The sequence below is a fragment of the Scardinius erythrophthalmus genome (genome assembly GCF_964197995.2).
Source record: "Scardinius erythrophthalmus genome assembly, chromosome: 3".
NCBI classification, from domain to species: Eukaryota; Metazoa; Chordata; class Actinopteri; order Cypriniformes; family Leuciscidae; genus Scardinius; species Scardinius erythrophthalmus.
Window position 1 is genome coordinate 58,401,854 of NC_138223.1, and position 25,000 is coordinate 58,426,853.

General features: G+C 39.7%; 2 protein-coding genes across 10 annotated transcripts in view; one reads left to right on the plus strand and one right to left on the minus strand.

Moving 5' to 3' along the window:
• Window positions 1-6,489, plus strand: part of trip10b (thyroid hormone receptor interactor 10b) — a 16,110-nt gene extending 9,621 nt beyond the window's left edge. For 2 of the 3 annotated variants that reach the window (XM_081361032.1, XM_081361034.1), the window contains exons 11-15: window positions 460-569; window positions 1,430-1,562; window positions 2,168-2,217; window positions 4,489-4,619; window positions 5,751-6,489. In XM_081361032.1, the coding sequence (XP_081217158.1) occupies window positions 460-569; window positions 1,430-1,562; window positions 2,168-2,217; window positions 4,489-4,619; window positions 5,751-5,893 (567 nt within the window). In that variant the 3' untranslated portion in view covers window positions 5,894-6,489. The remainder of the gene's footprint in view (window positions 1-459; window positions 570-1,429; window positions 1,563-2,167; window positions 2,218-4,488; window positions 4,620-5,750) is intronic. The other variant, XM_081361033.1, reaches the window with a different exon arrangement.
• A 3,365-nt stretch (window positions 6,490-9,854) lies between these two features.
• Window positions 9,855-25,000, minus strand: part of sh2d3a (SH2 domain containing 3A) — a 15,954-nt gene continuing 808 nt past the window's right edge. For 3 of the 7 annotated variants that reach the window (XM_081360431.1, XM_081360430.1, XM_081360429.1), the window contains 15 exons: window positions 24,609-24,705; window positions 24,275-24,380; window positions 23,704-23,890; window positions 20,090-20,123; window positions 19,896-20,012; window positions 19,272-19,415; window positions 18,918-19,195; window positions 17,883-17,965; window positions 17,542-17,792; window positions 16,181-16,543; window positions 15,915-16,030; window positions 15,472-15,643; window positions 14,664-14,775; window positions 12,307-12,492; window positions 9,855-11,115 (listed from right to left, as the gene is read on the minus strand). In XM_081360431.1, coding sequence (XP_081216557.1) covers window positions 10,940-11,115; window positions 12,307-12,492; window positions 14,664-14,775; window positions 15,472-15,643; window positions 15,915-16,030; window positions 16,181-16,543; window positions 17,542-17,792; window positions 17,883-17,965; window positions 18,918-19,195; window positions 19,272-19,415; window positions 19,896-20,012; window positions 20,090-20,123; window positions 23,704-23,890; window positions 24,275-24,380; window positions 24,609-24,698 — 2,415 coding nt within the window. In that variant the 5' untranslated portion in view covers window positions 24,699-24,705 and the 3' untranslated portion in view covers window positions 9,855-10,939. Of the gene's footprint in view, window positions 11,116-12,306; window positions 12,493-14,663; window positions 14,776-15,471; window positions 15,644-15,914; window positions 16,031-16,180; window positions 16,544-17,541; window positions 17,793-17,882; window positions 17,966-18,917; window positions 19,196-19,271; window positions 19,416-19,895; window positions 20,013-20,089; window positions 20,124-21,029; window positions 21,180-22,177; window positions 22,541-23,703; window positions 23,891-24,274; window positions 24,381-24,608; window positions 24,744-25,000 lie in introns of those variants that run through there. The other 4 variants (XM_081360428.1, XM_081360432.1, XM_081360434.1 and 1 more) reach the window with 4 other exon arrangements.

Here is a 25,000-nt window from a genome sequence, read left to right on the forward strand (position 1 = left end):
CTCATTTAAAGTGATTGAGCTCCAGTGAAGGCTCGTCTTGTTCTGTGCTCTGTGGTTTGATGTGATTTCAGCATTATTCACACGCTGACTCAAAAATACTGAAAATATAATCATTAGTTCCAGCCGTATTAACATTAGAACAAAGTTATGAACAAAATCTTGCATATGTTGTGAATTAGGCAAAAATTATTCTTGAGAACTTCTTGTGTGCTTATGGACACAAATAAACCACGCAATTATGACCCGTTTTTATTGTCACAACATCTTATGATTGTTGATGGGTGTTTATTTATTTATTTCATTAGTCAGTATGATCGACAGTTTGGCTGGACTGATTGCTTTATGCTGTTGTGTGCGATGGGTTTATGTAAGATTAACTTATATCACTTATACATTATAAGAATGTTTAATGTGCTGAATATGGTGTGTGTGTGTGTGTGTGTGTGTGTGTGTGTGTAGCCGCCTTCGCTGGGGGACTTGTCTCGTCTTCCTCCAGATCAGAGGCGCAGGCGTCTGCAGGAGAAGATGGACGACGTACAGAAAGAGCTGCAGAAAGAGACGGAGCAGAGGTGCAAATCATCTACTTTCACACGTTTACATTCGAGACAATAACCGGGCGACGCAAGAAAGACGTGTTTACGAGACGATTGTTGAAAAAAAATATCTAGTAGTGCCAAAACACTAGTTGTGATGTTAAATAAAACATTATAAACCCCAGTTTTCACAAGATGTCTACGGGAAACGCATAAACTCCTCTCATGTTTGTAGTCTCAGTGACTGATTTAGTTTTGATCATTTCTTTCGTTGTATGCGCTCATATCCGCATCAGTCCGTCTGGTTTTACTGTCCTAGCATCTCCGTGAGTGTGAGTTAAACTTTAATAACATCCAATATTCCAGCAACTCCTTATAAAAACTTTTATTAAAGTGCCCCATTATGCTTTTTTGAATATTACCTTTCATATCTGCAAAGTTTTAAAGGTCAAAGTGCAGATAAATGGAGTTATTGTTTCCCAAAAGTAAGAAGTAATTCTGAACTGATTTGAGTCACTAGTAATTCAGTCTCACTTCCTGCTGTAGGTCTGGAAGTAATTTGCATAATGACAGTCTCTGGTCTTGATTGGCTGAGCAGCGTCTCTTAGCCCCGCCCTCAAACACTGTAGTGTATCTGAGACTGGAAGAGTTTGGTTCGTGTTGTTCATGTCGAGAAGACGCTGTTTTGAGAAAAGAGCAGATGATGTAATGATTATTATGAGAAAATTAAAGCGTTTTTGAGCTTGGATTCATGTAAACCCAGCTACATTAACTGATGACTGTAACTACATGATCCTGTTTCTATGAAACTATCTGATCCGCTTTAACTCTGTGTGTGTGTGTGTGTGTGTGTGTGTGTGTGTGTGTGTGTGTGTGTGTGTGTGTGTGTGTGTCAGCGAGGCTCTGATGAAGATGAAGGGTGTTTATGAGCAGAACTCGCAGCTCGGCGATCCGTCCAGCCTTCAGCCTCAGATCATACAAACTGCTCACAACATCGCCAGGCTCAGAGGAGAGATCAGCAAATACCAGGTACACACACAGACACACACACACACACAATCAGCCTCAGATCATACAAACTGCTCATAACATCGCCAGACTCAGAGGAGAGATCAGCAAATACCAGGTACACACACACACACACACACAGACACACACACACACACAATCAGCCTCAGATCATACAAACTGCTCACAACATCGCCAGACTCAGAGGAGAGATCAGCAAATACCAGGTACACACACACACACACACACACACACACAATCAGCCTCAGATCATACAAACTGCTCACAACATCGCCAGACTCAGAGGAGAGATCAGCAAATACCAGGTACACACACACACACACACACACAGACACACACACACAATCAGCCTCAGATCATACAAACTGCTCTCGGAGGAGAGATCAGCAAATACCAGGTACACACACACACACACACTACTTCATTTTCAGTAATATTATTGATCTGACTGCACGGACACTATCAGAGCTGAATAACGACACTCTTGTGTTTTTAAAGCTGAATTGGTCTGATATTTAAGTTTGATCACTGAATCTGTTCATTACTGTGCAGCTGTGTTGTACTCGACTCACGCACTTGTTTATAAACACACGTGTGTTCCTCAGGGTCAGCTGACTGAAGCCGGCGGAGGGACACTGCAGTTCTCGCCCCCCAGGTCAGTCCCAGTGTGTGTGTGAGAGTGAGTGTGGGAATACCAGGTACACACACACAACCTCAGATCATTGAAACTGCTCATAACGCGAGCGTTAGTGTGTGTGTGTATTTGTGTTTGTAGTTTTGACTCGTCAGCATGTGTGTTTGTAGTTTTGACTGGTGTGTTTGTAGTTTTGACTGGTGTGTTTGTAGTTTTGACTGGTCAGCGTGTGTGTTTGTAGTTTTGACTCATCAGTGTGTGTGTGTTTGTAGTTTTGACTGGTTAGCGTGTGTGTAGTTTTGACTCGTCAGCGTGTGTGTTTGTAGTTTTGACTCGTCAGCGTGTGTGTTTGTAGTTTTGACTGGTGTGTTTGTAGTTTTGACTGGTGTGTTTGTAGTTTTGACTGGTTAGCGTGTGTGTTTGTAGTTTTGACTCATCAGTGTGTGTGTGTGTGTTTGTAGTTTTGACTGGTTAACGTGTGTGTTTGTAGTTTTGACTGGTCAGCGTGTGTGTTTGTAGTTTTGACTGGTCAGCGTGTGTGTTTGTAGTTTTGACTCGTCAACGTGTGTGTTTGTAGTTTTGACTGGTGTGTTTGTAGTTTTGACTCGTCAGCATGTGTGTTTGTAGTTTTGACTGGTGTGTTTGTAGTTTTGACTGGTCAGTGTGTGTGTGTGTGTTTGTAGTTTTGACTCGTCAGCGTGTGTGTTTGTAGTTTTGACTGGTGTGTTTGTAGTTTTGACTGGTCAGTGTGTGTGTGTGTGTGTTTGTAGTTTTGACTCGTCAGCGTGTGTGTTTGTAGTTTTGACTGGTCAGTGTGTGTTTGTAGTTTTGACTGGTCAGCGTGTGTGTTTGTAGTTTTGACTGGTGTGTTTGTAGTTTTGACTGGTCAGTGTGTGTGTGTGTGTTTGTAGTTTTGACTCGTCAGCATGTGTGTTTGTAGTTTTGACTGGTGTGTTTGTAGTTTTGACTGGTCAGTGTGTGTGTGTGTGTGTGTTTGTAGTTTTGACTCGTCAGCGTGTGTGTTTGTAGTTTTGACTGGTCAGTGTGTGTTTGTAGTTTTGACTGGTCAGCGTGTGTGTTTGTAGTTTTGACTGGTCAGCGTGTGTGTTTGTAGTTTTGACTCGTCAACGTGTGTGTTTGTAGTTTTGACTGGTGTGTTTGTAGTTTTGACTCGTCAGCATGTGTGTTTGTAGTTTTGACTGGTGTGTTTGTAGTTTTGACTGGTCAGTGTGTGTGTGTGTGTTTGTAGTTTTGACTCGTCAGCGTGTGTGTTTGTAGTTTTGACTGGTCAGTGTGTGTTTGTAGTTTTGACTGGTCAGTGTGTGTGTGTTTGTAGTTTTGACTCGTCAGCGTGTGTGTTTGTAGTTTTGACTGGTCAGTGTGTGTTTGTAGTTTTGACTGGTCAGTGTGTGTGTTTGTAGTTTTGACTGGTCAGCGTGTGTGTTTGTAGTTTTGACTGGTCAGTGTGTGTGTTTGTAGTTTTGACTGGTTAGCGTGTGTGTTTGTAGTTTTGACTGGTTAGCGTGTGTGTTTGTAGTTTTGACTGGTCAGTGTGTGTGTGTGTTTGTAGTTTTGACTGGTTAGCGTGTGTGTTTGTAGTTTTGACTCGACAGCGTGTGTGTTTGTAGTTTTGACTCGTCAACGTGTGTGTTTGTAGTTTTGACTCATCTGTGTGTGTGTGTAGTTTTGACTGGTCAGCGTGTGTGTTTGTAGTTTTGACTCGTCAGTGTGTGTATAGTTTTGACTGGTTAGCGTGTGTGTTTGTAGTTTTGACTGGTGTGTTTGTAGTTTTGACTGGTCAGCGTGTGTGTTTGCAGTTTTGACTCATCTGTGTGTGTGTGTGTGTGTGTGTGTGTTTGTAGTTTTGACTGGTGTGTTTGTAGTTTTGACTCATCTGTGTGTGTGTGTGTGTGTGTGTGTGTGTGTGTGTGTGTGTGTGTGTGTGTGTGTGTGTGTGTGGTTTTGACTGGTCAGCATGTGTGTTTGTAGTTTTGACTCGTGTGTGTGTGTGTGTGTGTGTGTGTGTGTGTAGTTTTGACTGGTCAGCGTGTGTGTTTGTAGTTTTGACTGGTGTGTTTGTAGTTTTAGACTCGTGTGTTTGTTTGTAGTTTTGACTCGTCAGCTTGTGTTTTTGTAGTTTTGACTGGTCAGCGTGTGTGTTTGTAGTTTTGACTGGTCAGTGTGTGTGTGTTTGTAGTTTTGACTGGTGTGTTTGTAGTTTTGACTGGTCAGCGTGTGTGTTTGTAGTTTTGACTCATCATTGTGTGTGTGTGTGTGTGTGTGTGTGTGTAGTGCGGAGTACATCACTGTGCTGAGTGAGTCCAGCACGTCTCCGTCAGAGAACATCTATGAGTGTGGTCTGGATGAGGAGTTTGAGGTGGACTTTCCCGTCGGCCAGTGTTCAGCGCTCTACGACTTCGACGGTGAGTTTCCTTCCCTTTCTCCTTCTGTTCTTCATCACACTTCCACCTTTCTCCTTCTGTTCTTCATCACACTTCCACCTTTCTCCTTCTGTTCTTCATCACACTTCCACCTTTCTCCTTCTGTTCTTCATCACACTTCCACCTTTCTCCTTCTGTTCTTCATCACACTTCCACCTTTCTCCTTCTGTTCTTCAGCACACTTCCACCTTTCATCTCACAAATATGACTTACTATGTCAATTTCGAATTTGTCGTAATTGTAGTTTAAAGTTAAGTCATTTCAGTTTACATATAATAATGTCATAATTCCGACTTCATCTTTATAAATAACTTTTTATCATAACTATAACTTGTTTCTATCAGTTTTAACTTTTTGTCACACAAGAAGTCGAAATTATGACAGTCATAATTATGAGATAGTATGTCATCATTTTGACTCAAGTCATATGTATTAGTTGTAAAGCAGAAATTATTACTTAACACAATTAAGATAGAAAGTCAAAATTATAATATACAAAAAGTTATATTTATGAGATGAAGTCAAATTTATGACTTAAAACAACAAGACATAAGAAGTTGAAATTATGACTTAAATGTCAAATGTTCTATTTAAATTGTGTAAAGTAATAATTTCTTCTTTACAACTGCTAAATATGACTTGAAGTCAAAATGTTGATGACTTAGTTTGTCATAATTTCAATTTATGTCTTATGTCATTTTAAGTCGTAATTTCGACTTTTCATCTCATAAATATGACTTGGGATGTTTTGTTTTCCTTACATTTATAACACTAAATATTGTGTGTTCTTTCTTACCTTGGCCTAAAACTACAGAAAACTAGTGAGTGTTTCTAATACAGCAGCAAATTTGACACATTTCTGTCCTCTGACTAATGCAGTCACTCTCTCGATGTTTCCTTCCTCTTTCGTAGAAACGCTGTTGTTTGTGATTCCCTGTTGGGGAAACTAAGAAAACAAATATATTTGTTGTATTTTTCCAAACACTATAAAATTGTATCCAGGCATGACGACTTCTGCTTCTGAGAGCCGTTGTTGCACATGTTTGTCCATGCGTGTCTTCCCATGAGCCTCTGCCTGAGCGCGTGTGTGTGTGTGTGTGTGTGTGTGTGCAGGCAGCAGCGAGGGAGCCGTGTGCATGCAGGCGGGCGAGCAGCTGAGTCTGATGGACGAGGATCAGGGTGACGGATGGGTCAGAGTTCAGAGAGCCAATGGAGATGTGGGATACGTGCCGGCCTCATACATCCAGATCATCTGATCACGTCATGTGACCCGCTCACTACACACACTCCTGTTTTATGCTATTATGGGGAGGGGTTTTTTTCTGTTCTCTCAGCATGTTATATGCTCCTGCTGGTGATTTTCTGTGCATTTGTATTTTTAAAGATCATGTTCATTGTCTTCTCCTGTTGTGTTTGTTGATTATTGCAGTCATGTGAGCAGAAGCCTTCATGTCACTTTGTTTTAACATAAATAGTCATGTGTGTCCAAACGTTCGACTCTGCTTCTGTATGTTATACAATAACCATATAAACTTAGACTTAGAAAACTTGAATGTCCTCAGAGAGGCAGTTTGTTGTACAGTACAGACATATTGACACATAATCCACAGCACAAACACTATCCACATGCACAATATCATAAATAAATAAAACTACTCCACATTACTTCACATATATTCTCCAGTCATACCCCTACCCACACCTTATTTGATTGGGTTATTGCCATGGGAATGGATTTTTTGCTCGGTTGGTTCTATATCTTCGACCTGAAGGGAGAGGTTTGAACTCCACTGAAAGTGGATGCGTTGTATCCATGCAAACCTCCTCTGACTTCTGTGCCAATCTCGTCAGGTATAGTTGGTACAGGTCTACCTGTTGTTTACCAAAGATTCTTCCACAGGTTTTAACAATCTTCCCCAATTTGTTCCTGTGGGTGATTTTTGAATGTCCATACCAGCATACAATACAGTAGGAGAGAATACTCTCAATAAAAGACTTAGCCCATAAATAAAAAAGATTCAACATTTTATTGTCAACATTAAAATAATTAAGCTTTCTAAGAAAATACAAACGTTGTTGGCCCTTTTTAAAAACGGCATCAGCACACTGATCCCAGGATAATTTACTGTCAATAAGACCAAGATATTTGCACTCCGTCACCATCTCTATCTCCTCTCCTTTTCTCAGAGTCGAGCCCTGTGTCTAAAATCAAAAACCAACTCTGGTCTTGGATGCATTCAAATGCAACTGGGAGGCTTCACACCAGTCAACAAATTTATGCAACACTGGACCGTCTTCAGTTTCATCTCGCTCCAGAAAACTAATCACAGCAGTATCTGCAAATTTAATTATATAACGTCCAGGGTAACTACTGCGACAACAGTCAGTGTACAATATATATAATAGTGGTGACAAGACGCTACCCTTGTGGTGTCCCAAGTGAAGTGAAGCGGACCCCAGATAATGTGTTCCCCACCCTTACTCTTTGTGGCCGCCCACTCAGAAAGTCCAAGATCCATTTAATTAGTGTTGAGTTTAGCTGGAAGTTGTCTCTAAGTCTAAAGAGAGACTAAAGAGAGTTCAGTTTCAGTAACTTTGTAATCCATGTTATGGGAATTTGTCTACTATGAAAAAGTTGTTTGCGTCTTCTGTCTCTTTAAATGCTCAGTCTGTAAAGCAGGATGGATTCTGATTGGCTGTCGATGTTTTTAAAGGGTAACTAAACCCCTGGTCAGAGCCTGACTCCACCCACACTGGCAATATTTGAAAAATGCTGGAAAAGTAGGCAGAGCCCAGTGGAGAGGGGGCGTGCATCTGAGACGTATCTCTCTGCAGGCAAGGGCGTGGTTAGCTGGTACCCTCTGATGTCAGAGTGTACCACAACTTCCAAAAGGAAAATTCAACTGCAGTAGCCACTGTTCAACCTGAAGAGGGCAGCACTCAGACATTTTTACACCATATTTAGTAAAATTAAAATACTTTAAACACAAATGTCAAAAACAATACTTGAATCAATGAACAGCACTATTAAAGCCCCATTCTTACAGATCATTAACTAAAAAAAGTTTGTTTAGGGTTTAGTTACCCTTTAACGTTCATCAGCTGGGAAACTCGTTCTGAAAGTGATTCCAACGTTATCGCTCCTCTGTGTCGTTGTCGTTCCAGTTGTGGACTCTGCTATTCTTTAACATTGAGAATGATTTTTAAAACTATAATGTTAGATATCATAATGGGCATTTAGAGCGATTACTAGCCTAAAAGTTGTATATATATATATATATATATATACATATATATATATATATATATATATACATATATATATATATATGGGTGTTTCTGCAACTTCGGGCACTTTTAAGTCCCAGGAGTGAAATTTTAAATTTATGTTAAAATTTGTCATTTGATGTTTCATAAATATAAACGTAGTGTCAATACACACCTTGACATAAAAAATAATGAATAAATAATATGATTTAATGTAAAATTATGAAGCATTTATAGGTCCAAACAGCATTTTTGCTCATGTCTCACACCCGTGGTTTCAATGTTGAGATACTTAAAATTAGCTCAATCTTTTACAATATGACATTATTTCAAATGCAATTGTTTAATATACAGATTCATTTACAGCATCTTAAAATTCTTTGTATTATTTACTGATCATTTTTGTGATTTTTTTAACTAAATGTGTCTGTCCCGCACTTTTGAGTCCTTACCGCAACAATGAAAAAAAGCTTTTATTATGAAATTTTATCGAACACAAACAAGTCTAGTTTCTATGGAAACAGAAATTATCACTTGAGCACATTGCTGACAGACTGGGCCACCACACTACCTCACTCACAATATATTAAAAAAATAAGGTACATCTTTTCTGCTCTAGTATTTATTGTGTGTCCTTACCATTCAGCTTAATAATTGTGTATTTTGAACTACATTTTAAAAATAAATGTATATTACTGTTGAATTCATGTATATTAAGATGCTAAGAGTCAAAACTAATGTGGTAGGCCTTGCTAGCTGCCAATTAGCTAAAATATTAGCAAAAATGTCATTTCCGCAACATGTCTTTACCGCAGCAAATTTAGGTGTTGCGGTAAAGACATTGTGTTGCGGTAGAGACAAATTCAAGGTTTACTGTATATTAAATTACAAATATTCAGTATATTATTAGTACTGAAGTATATATTAGTGTATATATATTAGTATATATATAAACATGCCATTTTTTACATACATTTTTTTATTTTGTCCTTACCGACACAAGATGTCATTACCGCAGCACTGCTCTATTTTCATTTTTTTTTTCACATTTTCATTTGCAAAAAAATATTTTTACACTTAAGTTGAGATGATTAACACATTGAAATTGCAACATCTGTCATGAAAAGTTAATTATGTTATCTTTTGTGTGTATGGAAACAATTGACATCTAAGGTTACTGTAAATTTTTTACATGGCATAGAAAAAAAACATGAAATTCCCTATTTTGTATATTATTTTTTAATATTATTTTTTAATAATATTTTTTAATTTACAAAACTGCATCAAATTTGAAAAAGGTATTTAAATATATAATTTTTTTAATAGAAATTGCTAAAGAAAAATGTATAAAATGAACGTTATTGTAATGTTGCGGTAAGGACACTTTTTAAGAAGATGACCCGAAAAAACATAAAAAATAAACATGTTCCAGATTAAAATCTTAACGACTACATTCTATTTTGTGTACATTTTTATATGTATTACAGACTGTGATGGTTAAAATTTAAATTCATAGAGGTTGTTTTTTTTTAAATTGGGATAGTCAAAAGTGCCCGTAGTTGCAGAAACACCCATATATATCAATCGTTGATTATGTGAATGGGCCCAATTGGTATTTAACAATTAGACTTTAAATTCAAACTCAGAAGTGTTTTAAAACATGGTACTACCATGGTGTTTTTGGTACTTTTGTGCAGGTGTGTGTGTTTGTCTCCCCCTGCTGGCAACACATCACAGCAATATTATCATTTTATCAACATAAACTGAATTAACTTTAATACATTCCCTAGGGTGTAGTCACTAGTGCATATTAATTTGAAGAATACATCAAAATGTTAACTTGTTCAAGCTCTAAAACAATTTTCTTTTCCACTTTTGACTTTTATTCAGTCCCATTTGTGGAATACTGTTCTTACCCCAACTATAATTTGAAAGTAAAGGGTTGTGAATCTTGTTTCATGTTGATATTAAACTAAAGCAGACTCGGTTCGATGTACAGATTTCCATTTTAATTCATTAAGAAACTAAAATATATTCTTTCCATATAAACTGCCTCTGAAATAGGGCATATTTGGCATAATTCACTCAAGCATGGACAAAATCACAGTTTTGAAACATCATTATCATCCAGGTCTCAAATGCATCACAACAGAATGTGTAAACAAAGCTGAAATCTGCAATATTTGCAATGTTACAACAACGACTTGGATACCTATTTGGGAAAAGTCACATGATGTCTGAAAGTCCTTAATCATCTGATTGTGCTTTAGTCTTCTTGTCTTTTTTTAACATTTATTGTTGTCTGAATATTTAATAAATGACAGGGATATTAAAGAGATTCTTTCCAAACATTTTGAAGAATGTCGGAAACCAAACACTGACTTTCATAATATTCTTTCCTCCATACTATAGTGTCTGTCAACTGTTTGAACCCAAATTCTTCAAAATATCTTCTTTTGTGTTCAGTAGAAAAACATTATTCATACAGGTTTGGAACAACTTAAAGGTGCAGTGTGTAATATTTAGGAGGATCAGTTGACAGAAAAGCAATATTATATACATAACTATGTTTTCAGTGGTGTATAAAGACCTTACATAATGATCCGTTATGTGTTTATTAGCTTAGAATGAGGCATTTCTCTCTACACACACCGCGGGTCTGCTTACATCGACATGTTTCTACGGTGGCCCTGAACGGACAAACGCGTTTCGTCACTTCGTGATAAGAAGCTATAGCTAAAGTCAGCGAATAAAACACTGACACAATGATGAACAAGTCACAAGTTGGTTTTACTGAATAATTAAATATACCTAATTTCTTAATTTATCTTTGTAAAGAATCCTCTTTGCTTAACTGGCTACTCTCTGCTGTCTCAGACGATGACATCACTTCCTGTCGGCCACCGTAACTTCTGTTGGCTGCAGTTCAAAGCCTCACCACTAGATGCTGCTAAACTTACACACTGCACCTTTAAGGGTGAGTGGATGATGATTTTTGTGTCAACTGGAAGCCGTTCCTCGGGCCCTCGAGCGGCTCAGACCTCAGATCCCGCGTCGGGCTCCAGTTTGTTGGACAGGACCGTGAGGATGCGGTCGAACTTGGCGCAGCGCTCCTTGTGCTCGGCCTGCGCACCCGTTTGACCCCAGAAGAGGCGCAGGGAGAACTCCGTCTGAAACACCTCCAGGAGCTCCGGGATCGGCTCCCATCCGGCTGGAGGAAGAGAGACAGGTCAGCCGTCCAATCAGATCGTCACAATCTATCACGTGTGCATGTCTGTTTATCCTGTGCTGCCAAACTTAGAGACTTTTTTTCAATGTTGTTACTACTTCTAATAATGTTATTTTGGCTATATACAGAGCTCGTACAAGGTGCTTAAAGTACTTAAGTTTGACTTTTTGAAATATAAGGCCTGGAAAACCCTTGAAAACTTGAAAAGTGCTTGACTTGTTTAAATACAATACATGTGATTATTATTTTATTTTTTTTAAAAGCACAAACGCAATTTTTCCACGCAAAGTTAACACTGCAGTCCTTATGCTAAACCCCCTCCAGACCTTTTCTCGATACGCCAAGTACACCAACCTTATAATATAAAATATTATTTATTGAACAATAATAGCTATTATAAACGATGTATTTAATACTAAATTATACTTAAGATATTGTTTGATAAGTGAGATCTCTGATTGGTGATTAAGAGACAGACATTCTGTCGCTTCAAACGTTCTCTCTGAGATCTACATTTAAATACAGCCGAAATGATGTCCTTTTGCTATTTTTCAAATAGTCTTTAGCTACTTCTCATTAAAGGTAGTCAGCAACAAAACGTCACCTCTGAGCTGCAATAAAAATCTATGAAATAAACGTCTGTAAATGTATCTAAATACCAATTCAGACGCATCTTCTGAAAAAAAAAAAAAAAAACATGGCCATTGTAGCCTAAACGTTTGTGTAATAAATTCTGTCTATTTGTCTCATTTAACAACTTTATATTATCTTTTGGGAGTAATTTCTCAGACAAATTTTACATGCAATTAATTTGCGATTAATAATTGCCACATTATATAATTAATTAGATGAACAGTTTTAATCGCTTGACAGCCCTAATATATTTGACTATTTTTGGCGATTAACAACCATACAAGACAAAAAAAAAATAAAGATATTCTGTTGCTTCAAACTTTACTCTCTGAGATTTACATGTAAATACAGCCAAAATTATGTCCTTTTGCTACTTTTTCAAGTTTTTATCTACTTTCCATTGAAATTTCCCTGAATGCAAATATGAAGCAGTCACTAGCGTGTAGTGTGTGAGTGTGTGTGTGTGTGTGTATACCTGACAGCAGGCTGTGAGCGTGGCGTGTGCAGTCATTAGCGTGTAGTGTGTGTGTGTGTGTGTACCTGACAGCAGGCCGTGAGCATGGCGTGTGCAGTCACTAGCGTGTAGTGTGGCGTTGCGAGCCGACTGTAGCAGGTTGTAGAGCAGCTGGCAGCCTCTGTCTGTGGATTCAACACTGTCCTCACCCTCCATCAGCCTCAGCAGCGGCACCATGTGTGGCAGAGACACCGGCTCCGAGCCCACGACGTCTGCACACACACACACTTGCTGTAAACACACTCCAACTCACTCACACTTTCACACAATCGCTGTAAACTCAGTCTCGCACACTCTCGCTGTAAAGTCACTCAGACTCACTGTCAACTCAATTAGACTCGCTGTCAACTCACTTAGATTCGCTGTAAACTCACTCAGACTCGCTGTCAACTCACTCAGACTCACTGTAAACTCACTCAGACTCACTGTAAACTCACTCAGACTCACACACCCTCGCTGTCAACTCACCCAGACTCACTCAGACTCACACAGACTCACTGTCAACTCACTCAGACTCACACAGACTCACTGTCAACTCACTCAGACTCACTCAGACTCGCACACACTCACAGTAAACTCACTCAGACTCGCAAACACTCGCTGTAAACTCACTCAGACTCACTGTCAACTCACTCAGACTCACTGTCAACTCAATTAGACTCGCTGTCAACTCACTTAGATTCGCTGTAAACTCACTCAGACTCGCTGTCAACTCACTCAGACTCACTGTAAACTCACTCAGACTCACTGTAAACTCACTCAGACTCACTGTCAGACTCACTGTCAACTCACTCAGACTCACTGTCAACTCACTCAGTCTCACACAGACTCACACAGACTCACACAGACTCACTGTCAACTCAGACTCACTGTCAACTCACTCAGACTCGCACACACTCACAGTAAACTCACTCAGACTCGCAAACACTCGCTGTAAACTCACTCAGATTCACTGTCAACTCACTCAGACTCACTGTCAACTCACTTAGACTCACTGATAACTCACTACGACTCACTGTCAACTCACTTAGACTCGCTGTAAACTCACTCAGACTCACTGTGAACTCACTCAGACTCGCTGTAAACTCACTCAGACTCGCTGTCAACTCACTCAGACTCACTGTCAACTCACTCAGACTTACTGTCAACTCACTCAGACTCGCTGTCAACTCACTTAGTCTCACTGTCAACTCAGACTCACTGTCAACTCACTTAGACTCGCTGTAAACTCACTCAGACTCACTGTAAACTCACTCAGACTCGCTGTAAACTCACTCAGACTCACTGTCAACTCACTCAGACTCACTGTCAACTCACTTAGACTCGCTGTCAACTCACTTAGACTCGCTGTAAACTCACTTAGACTCACTGTCAACTCACTCAGACTCACTGTCACCTCACTCAGACTCACTGTCAACTCACTTAGACTCGCTGTCAACTCACTTAGACTTGCTGTAAACTCACTCAGACTCACTGTCAACTCACTCAGACTCGCTGTAAACTCACTCAGACTCACTGTCAACTCACTCAGACTCACAGTAAACTCACTCAGACTCACTGTAAACTCACTCAGACTCACTGTAAACTCACTTAGACTCACTGTCAACTCACTCAGACTCACAGTCAACTCAGACTCGCACACACTCACTGTAAACTCACTCAGACTCGCTGTAAACACACTCTAACTCACTGTAAATTCACTCAGACTCACTGTCAACACACTCAGACTCGCACACACTCACAGTAAACTCACTCAGACTCGCAAACACTCACTGTAAACTCACTCAGACTCACTGTCAACTCACTCAGACTCGCTGTAAACTCACTTAGACTCGCTGTAAACTCACTCAGACTCGCTGTCAACTCACTTAGACTCGCTGTAAACTCACTTAGACTCGCTGTAAACTCACTCAGACTCACTGTAAACTCACTTAGACTCGCTGTAAACTCACTTAGACTCGCTGTAAACTCACTCAGACTCGCTGTAAACTCACTTAGACTCGCTGTAAACTCACTTAGACTCGCTGTAAACTCACTCAGACTCACTGTAAACTCACTCAGACTCGCTGTAAACTCACTCAGACTCACTGTCAACTCACTCAGACTCACTGTCAACTCACTTAGACTCGCTGTAAACTCACTCAGACTCACTGTCAACTCACTCAGACTCACTGTCAACTCACTCAGACTCACTGTCAACTCACTCAGACTCACTGTCAACTCAGACTCGCACACACTCACTGTAAACTCACTCAGACTCGCTGTAAACACACTCTAACTCACTGTAAATTCACTCAGACTCACTGTAAACACACTCTAACTCACTGTAAACACACTCAGACTCGCTGTAAACTCAGTCACACTGACAAACACACACACTCACCCTCTCCCTCATTCAGGGACTTCATGAAGGGCTTCAGGCTCTTTTCGAATGTCACGGCGCTGTCGGTGTGATTACGCCTCAGCGCTCGCCACGTATTCTCCAACCTGACCACCTGAAGGACAACATTTATATTAATAACAACACATTTACAGCGCACAACATCATGTCTGCTGAATACAGTACTTGTTTCTCACTCAATTTGGGGACTGATTCCTAAAATAGTGCCTGGTTTGCTCTAGCATGTAAATTTCTCACAAAATATGATGTGGATTTCATAGCATTTTTGCTTTTGACAACCATTTGTAAGGTGAAGACGTCTTGAATTAAGCAAAATCCACATCTTGAGAGATTTCTCTGAAAGCGAGATGTGATACATGCACCAATGCAACATTTTTCTAAATGTCGTAATCATTTGTTAACAAACAAGTATTCATTACTTCAGTGAACTCATTGTTTCTGCCTTAAATTATTACAATTATTACAAATTAATACCTTTTTCGCTAACTGTGATTTGTATATGTACATTTCTGATATACATAACTTAGACACAGTTTCCTCTGATAACAGATCACTCTTAAATGTGTTTTCTGCAAAGCTGCTTTGAAATGATGTGTATTGTGAAAAGCGCTATACAAATAAACGTGAATTGAACTGGAATAAAATAAGCTTTCTGGACAAAAATAAAATTAAGTAAGTATGATTTTAGGGCTTCGGGTCATTTTGACCCGCGAGGGAAGGATTTGTTACAGCAAAAACATCATCTTGAGAGATTTCTCTGAAAACGAGAAGTATAATATGAACTGGACACCTGCGGCAGCTCGAGCGCCTTCATGACAGCGGAGAAGGCGTACAGGTCTCGTGTGGTGTTTCGCAGCTCCTGTGCCAGCGTGATGATCCTGCTCAACACCGTCGCTCGCTGAACCAGCGTCCCAGTGCAGCCCAGCAGATCCACCGCCACACCCAGAGCCAGAGAGTGGTGCCTGATGGGAACACAGCAGGTGATGATGACATCAACACGCATCACCAGGGTCCGGGAACGCATTACAAGTAACTTGAGTTATGTAATCAGATTACTTTTACAAGTAACTAGTAAAGTAACGCATTACTTTTAAAATTTGCAACAAAATGTCTGAGTTATTTTTTCAAATAATAAAGTACTTTAAAATAATAATACTTTCCCCAACACTGAGAAACACCACAGCACAGCGGTGGGCACGACACACACACAGACACACACACACACACACACACCTCTCCAGCAGGTCCCGTCGGAGCTGGCCTCCGTGTGGCAGTGTGATGAGCTCCAGTCCACTCTCAACTCCCATGATGCTCTTCTGCTCCGGCGTCACACCTGTGACGCGCGCCACCTAAGCCATATTAAAAATATAATAAATAAAAGCTCTAAACATTTGCATATATAAGTGTGTCCCATCGACCAGGTCACTTCAATATTATTTATAAATTATGCTTTATTTAGTTTGGCGATAATAACCCAGTGTGTGTGCGTGTGTGTGTACCTGGCAGTTGATGCTGAGCATGTGCAGTGCGGTGGTTCTGGCGTCGGTGTGTGTGAGCAGCTCTTTGACCCTCATCAGGACGCTCTGGTCCAGCGGGCGGTTGTTCTCGGGCAGCAGAAGCGAGCGAAACTCCTCCAGACGAAAGCAGGAGCTCGTCTCCGTCTGTGGCCGCTGGAAACACCAGTCGCGCTCGTCCTCGTCTCCGTGTGTGTGTGTGAGTGGCTGCTCCTCCAGCTTCTGCTCCTCCAGCTTCTGCGCCTCCAGGAACCCGAAGCTAGTCTCGGTAAGGCGCGCGCGACTCGTCCACTTCTCCTGAGCACGGAGCCGCGCCGCGTGACCTTTCGGCAACATGGTGACCGGGACCTGCGAGGTCAAAGGTCAGTTCATTAGTGTCATACATGGAGTCTAATGTTATCTTAAAAACATTGAGATTAACACGAAACTCAAGTTGGAATTTCTGTAATCTGATGCTAATCTCAGTTGGACCCCATTGACTTCCATTATACGGACAAAAACACTGAAACGTTTTTCCACAGAAGTAAGGAAGTCATCCATATTTGGAATGACACAAATAAATGATGACGATAATTTATTGGGTGAACTATCACTTTATGAGGTCTCTATGATGTCAACTAAATTTATTCATTTAAATTATGAAAAACTTTGTTTGCAAACAGACAGATTTTGGTCTTTGTAATACTGAGCCTCTGAAGTGACATAGTGACGGGGAAAAATGTAATATTTCAATAATTGTTGCATCCAAAAAACTTTTGCGTGTACCTCAGAAACTTTGCGTTCTCTCTTAAAAAAAAGACTATAACCAGTAGATGGCGGCAGAGGAGCACTTATTGTCTAATTAACCATTTCCACTCCTGGATAATGCAATACTTCTGCGAGAGAAACGTAGTTTTTCCTCTCGTCTCATATGTTTTCTATCCTAAAACTAAAAGTTAAAAGATGTAGAAAACCAAAACATTATGGTAAACAAACACTTTTATCAAAAAAAAAAAAAAAGGCTATAACCAGTAGATGGCGGCAGAGGAGCACTTATTGTCTAATAGGCCATTTCCATTCCCTAATATTTGGAAAAAAAAGTAGGAAATCACAAAGTCGGACATTTTTGTCTTTGTAATACTGTCTGGAGCCCCTTAAGTGATACAATGATGGGGAAAATGTCATATTTCAATACTTGTTGAATCCTAAAAATTTGGCAAAAATATAAAGTTTATTAGGATAATGCAATACTTTCTTTTGCGAGAGAAACATAATTTTTCCTCTCGTCTGATATATTTTCTATCCTCACTGATATAATTATGCCAGGAGTGTGTTGATTTATCAGTCCTGCGCTCATGACCTCTGACCTGTGGCACCAGCTCTCCGTAGAGGTCGCTGGGGTCGGGGTCGCACTGGGTCGGGGGGAACACGATGGAGATGCGCAGGGGTTTGGGAGGCGCTCGGGAGTGGAGCTGTCCATCAGAGCCCACCAGAGGAGACCCACCGAGAATCAACTGACAGGAAGTGGCTGGGCCGAGGACAGGCTCACTTCCTGTGCGGAACACCGGGGACACGGGGGCGGGGCCAGAGTCATGTGACGCGCTGCTCTGAGGAACACCTGAGGAACATGGACAAATCAATCAGTGTAGTAATCAGATCCCAGATCAGATTTTAAGTATGTTCATCGTGTGTGTGTGTGTGTGTGTACCTGTGCGGAGGTTGCTGTCAGATTGTGCAGACTGTAGAAATGGTCTCCCCACTGTCTCCAGATTAGCAGGCTGACTGCCGCTCCTAACACTCACACACAAACAATACACCGTTAACTATACGCACAGTGTGCTAGACAGGTGATGTCTCTGATTCTGACATGGTTCCTCTTTTACTGCAACATTCTGCAAGTCTGTCTGCCGGACATTTTAGTCGATTAAGTTTTAAATATGGATATTTTTCTTAAACGAACGGATGGCTTCACTTCAGAAGGCCTTTATTAACCCCCAGAGTTAATAATGATAGATGCACTTTTATGATGGACAGATTTACATTTACATTTAGTCATTTAGCAGATGCTTTTGTCCAAAGCGACATACAATTTAGGACTAAATTAAGCGAGTCATCGTGAAGAGGCAAAAACAACGCAAGAAGTGCTCAAAATACGAAGTTCAGACATTATTCAGAGTAGCATAAGCCTGATAAGGGAGGATTAAAGGAAAAGATGCACTTTTGATGCACTTTTATCATGGATAGATACACTTTTATCGACACCTAGGATGACTTGAGGGTGAGTAAATCATAGGCTAATTTTCATTTTTGGGTGACTTTAAGGCTTTGCAGTACTTCTTGTATTTTATTTTTGATGCTGTTAAAGTATAAAGTTAGTTACCTATTTCTGTTTTAAAATGAGTAAAAGTAGTTTTTCATGAACATTTACATGTGTGGATAAACAACTTTAAAGCATCATTATCATAGAAAAATTAAAACATCTTTGAGTTGCATTTCAATGTTTATATCTTTTTAAACAAATAAATGCCAAATCACACCAAATAAATTTGTATAAATACAATCAAAATATAAATGGACAAAGCTCTTGTTTCCCTCCTTGCAAAAATCATAATTCAACTCAATGTCTGTCCAAAACCTTGCAATCTCCTGTTTTGAATGACTGTTCTGAATGTTGGTATCCAGATGTTTTTTTTGTGTGTTTTTTTATCACCGACCGTGTGTGTGTGTGTGTGTGTGTGTGTACCTGAGCAGGTTGTTGCTGTTGACCTGCAGCATGTCTCTCTGAGAAGAACTCAGACTCCGCCTCTTGCTCTGACCTCGTGACAGATGGGCGGAGCTTGATGACCTCGCCGCCTGCCGCTCGCTGATGATGCGTAGAGGCAGAGTGCGTGTGATTGGCTGAAAGATGATGGCGCCGGTGGAATTCGAGATGGGACGCCGTCCGCCGACGTGAAACCGAATTAACGCTGGTATGTTATCGAACTGATCGTTCTCAAACTGAAACAGCTCTCTGGTGTAACCCTACACACACACACACACGTCAGACTCAGTCTCTGAATGCTTGTTCACACGGCGGATGCTGAGACTGACACTGTACCTGTTTGGGTCGCAGAACGACACGTATGATTTTGAAGTGCATGGGCTGATTTTTCCACATGCAGCTCAGGACGTATTCACCGGGACTGGAGCTGGAGTCGCGCACCAGAAACTCTCCGTCTCTAGAGAACAGCTTCTCCGCAGCCTACACACACACACACACACACACGCTTATTAAACAAATACATGCACTGCACTGATATCAACATATAGTGAGGTTTGGCTGGACTGCGTGCCAGTCATTTACAGTGCAACATTGCACAATATCAACAAACTTGGCTTATTTATGCAGATTGTATTGTGAACGGAAATCTATGGTAAATACATCATTAAATTATAAAAAAATAGATAAATAATTAAGACTAACAAATAAATTAATAAAATAATTAGTTATTTCAAATAATATAAAATGTTGGTTTAAAATTTATCGGCCAATATATCGGTTATACGCTTTCAAATATAAGGAATTATCGGTATCGGCCATAATTTTCATATCGGTGCATCCCTAGAAGAAGAGCTTTGTGGACACACATTCCTCCTGTTGTTTTCCAGCGTACTGCAGGTTTGGAATGACATGAGAGCGAGTGGTTTTGGGTAAAGGCTGGTATCGCGCGCACACACACACCTCGCGCGGCAGCTGTCCATGATACCAGGCGTGGCCCCTCAGGTCTTCAGTGCTGAGTTTCAGCTCCTCCTCCAGCTCTTTCTTCATAGAGTCCATGTCCTTCAGCCCTGAGAACACCTGCAGGAACATTAACACAACAACAGTGAAGCACTGAACAACCAGTCCGTGTGGAGAGACCTGTGCAACACGCTCACCTGACTGATGAAGGCCGACACACTCTTCCTCCTGCTGCAAAACACAGCACAACAGATTAAAAAAAGTATTTTCATTTGTAATATTTACATTTTTTACATTCATGCATTTTTATACAACCTTTTTATCCACTTTACTGGAATCTGGTCAAGTTGATTCAGTCGCAATATTTCTGACTTGAATAAAATCTTTTTTATTCTAGACTACAGGCAAAACCATTGTTTTTTCATGCACTGGTCTTCTTTGAGGTGTATTTTTCTTCCCTAACATGTCCTTCGTTCAGAATAATGGAAAGAAAACATCCGAAAAACACATTTTAGTGTTTTTTTTATTGCATTTTTTCTATTTGCGTCTGTAGATTTCAATTACAATACATATCTTTGAAGAGTTTGATCTCCACTTCAGCATCACTTATATACACCAAAATTTACAGTTTTATTCCAATCTATATTCTAAAGGTTTTTACCAAGGGGTTTGTTCATATATCATTCGCCTGATATATATTTAACACTTTATTCCTGAACACATGATGAAAATGAGCTTTTTTCTGTCTGATAACAGTATTTTCTGAATTATGGAGTGATAAAGAGAGAAACCCCAAATCCCCTCAGTAAAAACATTTAGCTTTACTATGTCAACAAAATCAAACAAGAATTTTTAACCTGGCTTTATCCAATGTTCAGATTAATGTGCTGGAAAAGTATGCAAATTAGTGCATATTTGATTAGATGATTGATGAATGCCTCATTTGCATAATTAAACAACATTTCAGAACTTGTAATACAAAATTTGTCTTATTATTCTGTGTTTAATCAACTTGAGAAAGTATCGGGATATCTACTAGTTAAGATTTTAGCTCAAAACATCACAGAACACCCAATGCTGACGTCTGTACCGCATAAAAACACATGTACAGACATACAATTTAGGACATGCACTCACAACGCTCTGTATCCGTCCACCACACCCTCCTTCTGCTGATTTGCTTACGATAAACTCTTCTTAGTGTTTGATAACTTCACCGTTACAGTAAAGACCTCTGAGAACAGCAAGGTAAAGCACTACAGACCACTGACATGGAGAGACGTGTTTTTAAATAACATGTTAATGGCGTTTCCTTCCCATCTCACGGCCAAACCCGCTGCATTGTGTCCTCTGGACATCAGGGAATGTCCTGGGATCAGTTGCCATGGAAACGGATGTTATGGGCTCAAGGTCAGTGCAGTGAAACCCCCAAAAAACAAAACTAAAACTAAAGCTATAAACTCGTGTTAATGTACTTTTTTGTGTTATTTCCCAGTACAAATATCTAAACAACTGTGAAATGAAGCTAAATTTACTTCTGATATTAAGTCTTGCTTTCTGAGTTCATGCTTAAAACAATGAAAACAAATACTGTATCTGCCAGATGTGTCAGAAAAATAATCTTGTTTTCCCTTTAAATGAAGTTTTACCACAAGATATTTGTTCTTGTTTTCAGCATAAACTCACTTCATTTTGATCAGTTTTTCACAAAACAACACTTATTTTAAGTAAACATATCTTTATTTAAGAATGTTTGGTTTAATGATTAGAAAATAAGACAAAAACATTTTCGCAGTGCTACTTTCTATGCCTTAATGACAGCAACAAATATAAATAAAATTTCACTAATAAAAGTACTACAATGTATTACCAAGTTTTTTTTGGAAATGTACTCTAATGTTGTTTTGATAACCATAACTGTTGCATATGAATATGATTCCCCTGCTTGAATCATTCAGTACTATATCAAAACACATTAATTATTAATACATAACAATAATATATTAAAGTATACATTAAGTTGTTAAAGTTTAGCCTATAAAGTATCATCTATGTGAAATCTCATGTTTTCCAAAGTCAAACTTGAGTTCAGCAGCCCACATCAAACCTACACCAGAACATCTGGTTTCGATGACAACTTACTTTAATAAAGTATTTAAAAATCGAGCTGAGAGCAACAAATTCTGTTTTACATATCAAAGGTCTGTCTATCAGCTCTGCCCTTCCCATCGCAAACACCAGGATAATCATTAACAGTCTGTGCGGGAACACCAGCTGAAACTTACCTGGAAAACAAAAACTATTCCTATTGTGGAGTTTCTCATGGAGAGAGAGATCATGATCCGAGAGATCTTCTTCTTCTTCGTCTTCTTCTTCTTCTTCTTCTTCTTCTTCTCCTCCAGTAAATCCCTCACTCACAGCTGACGAGTTCACACACGCTCCGCTCCTCCCGCGCGCGCGCGCTATCTCTCGCGCATTCCTCGCATTCCGCGCGCACTCACCTGTGTGACGGCGCCCGAGGCCCTTAAAACCCGCAACCCGTCCGACATGCTCGATCCCCGGGGGCAGAGAGAGTGAAACCTGTGTAAGCTTGATCCGACGACGCCCCGTTTCGCTGAGTTTAACCAGAGACGCGCGCGTTGTTGCGCAAGACGCCGCGTTCACAATCACACGGTGCGCGCGCTCACGGGAAAGATTCCACAGTGTGAGCCGTGACATGTTGCGAAGGATCCTGATGTTGTAAGTGTACTTTCATAGATGAGACCGGGGCATGTTGTCACACATTTTACTGCAGTATTTCTCAGTGTGTGAGTGTATTAATCCAGCTTATTAGAAATCCAGCTGTTCATTGTTTGTTCATGTTAGTTCACAGTGCATTAACTAATGTTAACAAATACAACCTTTGATTTTCATAATGTAAATGTTGTAATTAACATTAACTAAGATTAATAAATTCTGTAGAAGTATTGTTCATTATTAGTTCATGTTAACTTTTTAAGGTAGTTAACTAATGTTAAGTAATGAATCCTATTGTAAAGTGTTATCAGTTTTTTTTAATTATGTAAGAATTTTCAGCAAAATGTAAACAAAACAATTCACTGACAATTCAGCATAAAAGCCTTTCTTCAAGATTTAGGAGTACACATATAGATTAGACCCAAGATAATAGACGTAAACCACAAAACTCAGTTTGAAGAGAGAAAAAAACACTTCTGGCTTACACTTGCTAAATATTTTCACTGAGCTAAACGTTTTTTGAAGAAGCGTGACAGATACTGATCTTTTCTTTAAAAGATTTTATATTTTGATTTGACTATTTGTGAGTAGTTTGACTAATATGTTAGTTAAAGCTACTTTACTTCCATTTGAGACCCTGGACCACAAAACCAGTCACATGGGTCAATTTTTTGAAATTGAGATTTATACATAATCTAAAAGCTGAATAAATAAGCTTTCCATTGATGCTTAGGATATGACAATATTGGGCCGAGTTATTGAAAAAATGAACATTGAGAAAATGGCCGTTAAAGTTGTCCATTTATGTTGGTGATTGTGCTGCATTCACTCACAAAAATAAATGTTTTATGTATTTACGGTACAAAATATCTTCATGGAACATGATCTTTATTTAATATCCTAATGATTTTTGGCATAAAAGAAAAATGGATAATTTTGACCCATACAATGTATTGTTGGCTATTGCCACAGATTTACCCGTGCGACTCGAGACTGGTGACGTGATCCAGGGTCACATTTGGCACTTGTTTAGTGTTAAATAAATAATGTGTGTTGATGAAGGTGTGTTGATTACCTGAGCTTGAGTTTGCTGGAGGGGGCGTGGTCTTCAGGGTGGAGCTGGAGGCAGGAGGCGGAGACTCGGTTGTCACGGCGACGCAGTCTCGGCACGATGCTGTGCCGGAAGAAGTCCGTGGATCTGACCAGATCAATCGGTGACGCCAGAGTGTTCTTCCGGCTCATGGTGCCGGTGGACATGTTCTCTGCGGAGAAGCACCATATCATTACAGCAACACACATGTGCTCTGAACGCTTGCAGAAGGTGTCTTATTGGTTATGTGAACGTTAAGAGAACATTACATTGTGTCGTTGTTCGAACATTATTAGAATGTTACGGTTGAATGTTCTCTGAACGTTCTAAAACAAGGAGGAACATTTAAAAAACGTTAGATTAACGTCCAACTAAAAAAAAAAACCTTCCACGAACGATGTATGAATAATGTTTTTGTACCAACGTTATTAAAGACCAAATAACTTTGAACGAAAATTGCATTAACGTTACTGGAAGAACGTTTGTCTGAGAATAACAGGGATTTTACTGATCTCTCTCTGTGTGTGTGTGTGTGTGTGTGTGTGTGTGTGTTCACCTTTCTCAGGCTGTTGAGTCTGTAGATGCATTAGGATGGTTGTTCTGTGTTCTGGATCTTCGACTCCCATCAGTCTGAGATCATCCTCTGTTACAGATAGGAGACCCTGCACACACACACACACACACACACACACACACACACACACACACACACACACACACACACACACACACACAGCATTTCACTGTTTCATTGTTGTTTGGCGATCTGCTCTGTGACAAATGATTTTAAAAGTACAAATATCCCACAAAGTCTCTTACTAAATAACGCCTGCATGTGTAATAATGAAACAATGCAGTGTGAAATATGTGATGAGTGTGTGTTCGAGTACCTCGAGGCCGTAGTACTGCTTCTCCAGAGCGCTGGTGTACTGAGGGAGTCCGATCTGTCTCAGCCAGCGGGCGATCGAGCAGTTGTCCATCGCAGATCTACACAGCACAGGCCAGATGAGAACACAAACAGGCTTCTGTAACTCATTATTGACATAAAATGTCGAAAAAATGACTAACTAAGTCATATTCATTGGATAACTCATTTATATTTATGAGATGACAGTCATAATTATTAGATAATAGTAAAAGTCATATTTATGAAATGACAAAAAATAAGATATGACAAAACGTTTTAATTATGAGATGACAAAGTCATTTATGAGATCACACAAAAAGTCATATTTAGGAGATGACAAAAAGTTCATAATTACATTAAAAATAAAGTTTATGG